General features: G+C 37.3%; 1 protein-coding gene across 2 annotated transcripts in view; it reads left to right on the top strand.

The window, feature by feature from the left end:
- Positions 1-268: 268 nt before the first annotated feature.
- The window catches only part of LOC138322653 (lipoma-preferred partner homolog), a 21,796-nt gene continuing 12,852 nt past the window's right edge, over positions 269-9,212 (top strand). Inside the window, exons 1-5 of one of the 2 annotated variants that reach the window (XM_069266657.1) lie at positions 269-575; positions 4,309-4,450; positions 6,643-7,283; positions 7,942-8,107; positions 8,689-8,790. In XM_069266657.1, the coding sequence (XP_069122758.1) occupies positions 4,318-4,450; positions 6,643-7,283; positions 7,942-8,107; positions 8,689-8,790 (1,042 nt within the window). In that variant the 5' untranslated portion in view covers positions 269-575; positions 4,309-4,317. Of the gene's footprint in view, positions 576-988; positions 1,477-4,308; positions 4,451-6,642; positions 7,284-7,941; positions 8,108-8,688; positions 8,791-9,212 lie in introns of those variants that run through there. The other variant, XM_069266665.1, reaches the window with a different exon arrangement.

Raw genomic sequence — 9,212 nt, 5'->3', positions numbered from 1 at the left:
AGTCTATGCATCCAATGCAGAAATTGCTTTGACATCTATCACATTTCATCATTTTCGTTTTGCTTTTTTGTAATATTTAAAAACGCTTTTAAATAAAAATTCTATGATTTTTACGCGAAGGAGACATTTTCATATAAAAAATCCTCAAGATTTCATTTAGCCACGAGCTTTGGATTTTATCTAAGCACTAGTACTGTAGCTAAAAGTTGCGCTATGGCAGAGATCGATGTAGGGGAGGTAACTCGTATTGGACGGGCACCTGCAAAATGGGGGCGGACCGAATTCTTAAAATTCCTGAAGTGGGTATGTGTACAGATATTAATTGACATCCTTGATACGTTAGAGGCTTACGTATAAACTCAATTGGAAAACAGCATTACAAGAGAAGGCACTTCGGAAACATCCGCAGACGTGATTGACCGGATCTGACGTCACACATCCTTCCCTGCCATAAAAGGAATTTGTTTGCATCGGGGAAAGTGACAGTACACAGCCACAGTGACATTTAAGCCTAGTTGTTTTTGTTTGGAGAGGACGAACCCCCGCCTCTGCCAGTACCCCTCCCCAGTAACACTGTAAGTATTGGCACATTCGAAATACTTAGACTAAAGTTTGAATTTTCGTTTCATGAAATCGGGAGTGAATCATTTAGAGACACACGTTGTGTACAGCCCATGTGCATGTGTTATGATGGGATGGGTGTATTGATATTGTACCAGGGCTATGCTGGCTGACGCAGGTGTGTGTATACAATTATATATCTATTATATGTCTACACCTTTAAACGAAGGAGCTGTGGCCATGAGTGATATTGAAATTCCATGTTTATTCATCAGTAGGGAAATAGAGAGGCCCCAGAAGGCCAGAAGCCTGTGTTCAGAAATCATTCTGATGTAATTAATTTCTTCATTAACCTTAAAGCTAAATTAAGATATCACCCATATATAAGCTTCCACTTGAATTTTTATATTCATGTCACGAAACCAATATACAAATTGTATATATAACTGCAACAGGCAAGGTTTTCACCTGTCTATAGCCAAACCGGGATTCGAACCCGGAACCGTCCGAACACTAGCCAAGTGATCTTCTGACTGAGCTACCTGGTCACTGATGATCGACCAAGTCCAATCCCGCTACATTCCTCCCTCCTTTCTCGAAGTCTTTGCCCTCAAAGACATACATGTACATGTACGAGACCCATCCAAACACCACCACCGTGGGTTATTTAGTTTGGCACCAATTCTGCAACAACTAGGAGAGGAGAAAGTCAAATGCAGCGGCCAGACTGGGATTCGAAACCGGGGACCCTCCGAACCCTAGCCGAGTGTTCTACCGACTGAGCTACCTGGTCACCGATGATCGACCAAGTCCAATCCCTCTACACTAGCGTGTAAAGCCAAAGGGTCTAAGCCCTCAACCTCTGGGTCATGAGTTCAAATCCCATGTGTGGCAGTTGCCAGGTACTGACCGCTGGTAGGTGGTTTTTCTCTGGGTATTCTGGCTTTCCTCGACCAACAAACCTGGCACATCCTTACATGATCCTGGCTGTTAATAGGACGTTAAACTTATAAAATCCATAACCTTGATAGAGTAAGAAATTTACTAGTAAGAAGTAGATTCACTGTGAGCAATATGTCATGTCATATATGTCGAATCACACTTATATCCATACACAAAGGTGTCAACCTCGCTATTGGCAGATTACAGCTACATGCGGACTACTTATAGTGATTTAATTTGAATATTTATTTTTAGTGACAGATTAATAAAATTCACTTCTGGTTCCCCCTACAATTTTTTTGTGTTTTGATCATGCACAGTACACTCAACTTTTACATGTGTATACTGGTATGTAATATAATATTTTATTCATGCACACAAAATATAAATTCATGCATTAGTGACAGCATTTTTGTATCTAAGTTATTGTTCATATCATCTTAAAGTTTTAAAATGTCTGAGTATGCTTATAAAACTTCAATTAAGTTTTAATATACCTCAACATACACAGTGTACCTTTGATTGAATCCTGTGTTTTGATATACCTTATACCTACAGCAGTTGAATGAGATGCCCTGCTTCATTAACTTTTGTGAGGTAACCCACAAACATACAATGGGATACATAGATTTATGTGGATGCTTAGCATTGTGTTGATAACTTGATAGTGAAGTATGTTAGTGAGTTCTACTTGAGGGTTTGTAATGCTATAGACTACTAAAATGTGTATCTAGCTGCCTCCGAACTGAGGCACTTTGACTGTAATACGATCATGTGCCACACTGATTCTGCTCGTGTCCTTAAGATATATAAAAACATGTTCATTATGCATGTAGATGGTCTGTACACATGTAATACAAAATATATGGTCATTAGAAGTCACGGAGGGTCTAGATGTTGTGACCCTCATTTCTGATATCAATTAGTTATAGCTTGGAAAAATCACAAAGGTTAACTACCAACAATGGATGCTATATGTATATAAAGACTAACGAAATAATGCACGGGCACTTCACACCAGGATGCTCTATCGATCGATTTATACCGAGCTTCCTGGTCGCCAGCAATCAGCCCGACCCAGAACTATTATAAGGAAATATCACTCACAAAACCCATGGTTGAGTAATATCATGTATTCACCTCACAATAAATAAAGTTTGGTCACTGTCAGACATCTTATGTAAGGGGAGCAGCCTAGCAGGTATAATAAATGCACCAGGGTTTGAACTACTGACCTCCAAATTTCTAGCTGGCTGCTCAGCCTATGATATCATCTTGATATATATATATATCACAAATCAACATGATTTGGGCGTAAGATCCAGATTATAGGGTATATTGCTGTATATATTGGTAATACGAGGGTTTAAAGATCCCAAAACAACATGGGTAAAGTACAATTTACCGTTGATTAGTCCCACCTTCCAGTTTATTATGACGTTACGAAACCTACGTCGTTTTGGGATCTCGAAACTCCCGTATTAAGATGTATTTTTTCTCTCAAAATGGCACAAATTGATCTAAATCCACCTCAAACTTTAAAATAAAAACCCAAATGTATAGAGGAGATATCTGCACGTGCAGAGGTATGAAGAGGACTTAATTCAAAATGACATTATGATTAGTGTTACACTGTTTGTACATGCTATCATGCATATGTCTTACAGTAATTGATTTACAGATTTCAAATAAAAATGCAAATAAAACACCTAATGATAGATTCCCCACAAAATCAACTGTTTAAAAAAAGGCAATAACTGTCTCCACAAATAAATATATTTATATTTCCTCTGACAGTTTTATGACCTCACCAGTTAACCTTTCAAGTGAAAATGTTATAAAATTAGAAAGCTTTATCGTTATTTATATAGGTACATTTTGTCTAAATGGCTCAAAGAAGTTTTATTAAGAGATGTGGAAATCTGACCAATTTACTGCGATATCAGATTTTTATGTAACATTCGACTGTCTGTAGAAATCGGACACCTGTATCCCCACAACTACTCCTAATTGACTATGCATTCAATTGGCACCCATTTCATTCCCTTGGCACACTATAACTTCACAAAGCTATATCTAATTGCATGATACCATGAGTTGAACGTAGAAGTTAGTTAATTGGTTTGTGTTTTATACAGTGTTATTGGAATGGTACTTGTGTTTGATAAAACTATATAATGTCCATACTTTTGAAGTAAACTTACAAATGAAGACCTACATAATGTAGTTAAGATAATACTGTATTAAAATCAATCCAAGATAACTGTAAATTAGAAGTTAACAATACTCTTTCCTCCTCCTTCCTTGTTACATTGTACCCCCTCCCACCACCACCAACACCAACAACACCCCCACCAAATAAAAGAGAGAGAATGAGAACAAAAGTTAATTGCCTAAGTTTGAATTAGATACGATCCTGCTCAGTTATTTTTGTGTTCCGTATCTATATACTTTGTGAAGTGTATGTGTGTCTCCATTTTTGCCGTTAAATCAGTCACTCTTATTATCAATTCGTCAGTCAAGTCAGAGGAAGTAAAGACCTGATTTTTGAGGTCTGAAAGTCGTCATTTGACAGCTTTGGACATTACTTTTATGTCTCTCATGGGTTTAAATATATATCTACAGATGTTTATATGTATGAATAATTGCATGCTTTGGAATCCTGTTGGTTGATCAGCTGATACTAAAAAAAACCTTTCAACTTCCAACAGTACTGTACATGTGCCTGTAAGAGAATTCTCAATTAGGATATGCAACATTGATGATATACAAGTATCACAAATATGTTTTATTATATTTTTTCAGGCTAACAGAATGCACCAAGAACTTGAGTATAACTTTGGACAGATGGGGCTGTATGACCAGTCTGCTACAAGGAAGATGCCTCCCGCTGTGGCTCCCAAACCACGCAGGAACAATGATGCTCCAGCTCCATACCGGCCACCAGGTATTTTGCTTTCAAATTATAATGTGAAAGGGAGAATTCAGTGTTAGAATTCAGGGTTAGTGCTTAAAAAAGAAATGGGGACGGCGTAAACACAAAGCATGATGGTTTTATGTTGAAACCATTGAATAATAAGTGTTTTAATGCATCATGAGTGAAAATGTGCTGATATTTCTAACTAAAATTTTAGTCTGATAATATAAAGATATGTCACTGTATTGTATTAACTTAGCAGATCCCAGTATTGATGAATAAAATCTAACATGGGTCTGTCGAGTGGACAGGGATATCTCAATCTGATTGAGAAATTTTGGCTGGTCAATCCGAGGCTTAAATTGCCAAGGGTTGACGGCAAATATCTTTCACGAGGGTTGAGATATCCCTATCCACTTTATAGATCCATGTTTGATTCTTTTTAGTGCGAGTGTACTCTTACTAATATTTTCCTTGTCGGGTGTAGAGTCTGTGTACATCCGCTATGTGCAGATTCCAACTGCGCACGCCATACTGGAAAACAGTGTCTTATAGCGTTTAATAGATTTCCCCATGATTTAGAGACACCAAACTTTCAAAAACATATATTAAGATATACTTGTCAGGGATAATCTACTATAAATTAACAACAATGGCATAACACAGTGCTAAACGCATTTGTATTGTGTAAACATCAAGTGGCGTATCATACAAACTCTTGCATCGGTCACAATATTCTAAGCATCTGATCGACTTTTGAAACTTCCGGAACAATACAATGAAATTCAGGTTTATATAGTCAATAAAAGAAAGTGACGAAATGGATAACTTTTAGTACCGGCCACATATTTAATTTATTTCACATCTTCCTAGGTCAAAGGTGTACGTTGCACTATCACTTACTAAAACCTGTGACCATAGACCGAATTTGCTGCAGTTCTAATTTATATTTATAAAATTACACAGCTTTTCATTATAGAGAAACAGAATAAAAAAACACATTATATAATATCAGTCTGAGTGTTTGAGCTCTAGATCTAATGTACCCCAGAAAGGCGTTCAAGCATGACACAGGTAAGTCACCACATGCACAGAGACTGCACGGTGTTCTAGCGGATGGCTATTTTGAACAGCGAAACTAGAAACATATATACATAGAGATTGGCAACTCCTCCAATTTTACGATTGGCAGATGTACCTCTGTATGTGCTTAGGGTTTTTTAGATAAATTCTTAAATAGTTGAATATAAAAGAATAACTGATATATTGTAAAAGTTCAGTAATTTTCAGATGGTTTGAGTACGATTTGGGATAGAAAAAATAATATTTCAACTTATTTATTAATAAAACAAAACACACTTCCGGTTTTGAATGCCTGATTTTTGAAAAACCAGGTAAAATATTGCTTATTTTCGTGCTTTTAAAAATCATATTAAATAACATCAATCGGGAAAACTGATCACATCAAACCAAGATATAATGTTTAAACTTTGTGTTGATGCAAAAATATCATGTTTAAAAGAATACACTTAAAAGTAGTTAGCCAAGGCAAAATGCCTATAAACCGGAGGTCCCTCTGCCTGTCAACAAAGACAAAGAAGGACTTTCCAATCTCCATGTTTATATGTTTCTGGCGAAACAAGTGTATCGTATCAATATTGATATGATAATAAACACACTTTTATGTAACAAAGAACTTCAAAGTAATTTCACATTTAAATTCTGATGAAGTAAAAGAAAGTATTTATTACAATGCACAAAGGGCGTAAACCATCTCCTTGCAATAGTCCCAAGGATAATGAGCTAAAGTGCTACATACACCTGTTGCAGAGGATGATTTCTTAGCTGAAATTAAGGTTAGGAAGTATTTAGCGAGCACTTAATGTCTAACAGACATATTTATTTTCTAGTTCTCCCATGTTTTCATGAAACATTATGAAAATGCAGATTTAGAAACAATTCCATAACGGATGTCATCATAGAAATGTCTCGGTCACTTCGCTGACAATGGAGGCCGCATCTATTGATGACGTTAATTCATTGTCTAGCATGTGTGAGCTGTCTTTTCCCTTCCCTGGTAAAAGACATAGTTATCTTTTCCCTAGCAACCACAGGAAAACCCTGTCAATATACTATTAATACTCTGATTGATCTCTGTTTTATTATTCTCAACTTTAATGTTAGGTTTCTTGAAGTTTTATGAAATGTTTCGTTTGTTTTAGGAGCCAGCACATACCGACAGTTTAATCCAGCCGATGATGATTTCCCTCCCCCTCCCCCACCACAAACAGCCTACTCAGATGACCCCCAGGGCTACCTTCCTCCTCCGCCCCCTCCTGACATGGTGAAGGATTATGACGGCCAAGAAGATTACTTACCACCCCCTCCTCAGATCCCCCAGAGCCAGTCGAATCTATATGGGCGTCAGTCTCCGGCTAATATAGGATACAGCAGTGGAACCTCACCTGGAAATACAGGGTACAGCTCTGTCACATCTTCATCCCCTGGATACAGTGGCCAGACTTCTCCTAGATACGGCAGTCAGGTCGCACCAAGATATGCTCCACAATCACCAGAACGGTCATCAGGACGAACATCCTCTCCTGCGTATAATACTTCATCTTATAGCCCTCCAAACAGAGAAACTGAGTACAACCAAGGTTATCAGGGGGGTAAGCAATCCCCACAGCCATACTCGCTTAGATCCTCCTCCCCGGCTGGCCGCACATCGCCCTATAGCTCGAGTAACTATGCCAACTTGCCAGGCTATTCCCCGGTGGCGCCCTCACAGCAGCAGGAACCAGCTATCTACGCAAGACCCATAAGTACAAGCTCAGAGGGATTTACACCATCCTATCATCAGGTATAGCGTAGTAGCAGCAGTATCACATCTAATGCTTCCATATTTTGATAACAATTTCCAGTTTTGCTTTAACACTGTGTGATAAACATAGATAGATACCAAATACATATATTGATTGTTCAAGCAGGAAAAAAAATTATGCCTCAATTTGGGGTTTTCCAGATACATAGATGACGCCGGTATAATAAATTGTCCATTAGTTCCATCTTTTTATTGATTGGGGTGTTACAAAAATAGTGTCAAAATATGACATCGCAATCACCCGATTGTTGTAATTTTGGACAGTAAATTATACTTTGTACATGTCATTTTGGTATTGCATTGTTATTAGAGTCATTTGATTTAGGTTTTCTTTCATTTCTCTGTTATCCAAAATATCTCTCCCTTGGCACTGCCTCAGTAGTGCATATATTGACATGATGTATCCCTGTGAGGAAGGCATAATGAGATTGTCTCCTTTATCTTGATTTTTAGATTATATGTTATTTTGATTCTCAAATGATTCTAATAATTGAAAAAAAAAATTCATTGCATTCATTTAAGTTTTATTTTAATTGGCATGTAGGATGTCAAATTTTGAAAAGATTGAGGTGAAAGTTCATAATATTCTATAGAGTTCTTAACATGATGAAACAGTAAACATTTTTGTTGCTAACAGCTTGGTGGAGAAGAGGACCGCCCACTGCCTGGCCCTCAGGTCCCAGCTGGTAAGAGTTCACCTGTAAGTCCTACACAACCATCTAGTGGCAAAGAAGCTGAGGTGGATGCTTTGACCAATTTGTTAATGGCTAATATGGAATCTACAAAGGAACCTGATTACTTTGGTAAGACTAGCCTATTGGATAAGCTATTTCACATAACTCAAATCTCTTGAGGTTTTTTTTTTCGTTTGATATTAAATCATCTGATTGTCTAATCTGTTAAATGACTGTTTATGGAATACAGTGTGGTGTAATGATAAGGCGATGCAGGCCTCTTGTCCATGAAGATATATGATGACAGTGATGATAATTTTTAAGATAGATGGTTACTTCATTGTGTTCAATAATAGTCTTAGCCTGTAATTACCTCCCTTTATATTTGTATCAGCTACTTTAGGTAATGTACTTGGAATTAATACTCCTACAGACCCTGGCCACTATAATACTTTGTATTGAAATAACAAGGTATTTGTAATTGTCTTAAATTCAATGCTTGCTATGTGTGGCACAACAGAGAAGTACAATTTGGTAAATAACTGGTCTCTCTTGAACTCTCTACATGTATGTCTGTAAAATAATTGTTAACGGCAGTTTTCTGTATTTGATATAACAGGTGTGTAGAGATGATGATACAAACTCTCTGGGCCTGATATCTTTAAAATAATGATAATTATAAACATGATTTCGTTTGAATTATGTTACAGGGATGTGCAGTAGATGTAGTAAGAAGGTGATGGGTGAGAACAACGCCTGTACAACCAACGACCAGGTCTACCACATCGCCTGTTTTACATGTCTTGGTTGTGGTAAGTATACATAATATGTGGAGTTATATCCCCTATTTTTGATGCTGTGAAACAGCATTCTTAGGTACGCTCGGAGAGCCTGTGCACATCAAAACAATGAATCCACTCCGCGATGAAAATTAAAAGTTGTTTTGTTCATTTCACGTAATACTTGATGGTATGAAAAAATAAAACCCCAATATTCAAAACCACAGACATAGAATTTGTACATACGTTTACACCATGGATGAAGTGTTTTAAGTGTTCAGTTGGGACTCTATGATATTTGTATTACTCCGAGAACACTGGTCTCCCGAAAATCACGAACAACGCATTCTTTGCTGTCTTCCTCCGCGACAGACTTTCGGTGGATTTTGGATTGTATATGTTTATTTAAATTTTACCTAATTCATGCTAATGACCGATTATTGTAACCAAGTGTT

Source organism: Argopecten irradians, chromosome 1 (genome assembly GCF_041381155.1).
Source record: "Argopecten irradians isolate NY chromosome 1, Ai_NY, whole genome shotgun sequence".
In the NCBI taxonomy this organism is placed as follows: domain Eukaryota; kingdom Metazoa; phylum Mollusca; class Bivalvia; order Pectinida; family Pectinidae; genus Argopecten; species Argopecten irradians.
Note: the sequence above shows the minus strand (reverse complement) of the source record. Positions and strands in the feature narration are given on the sequence as shown.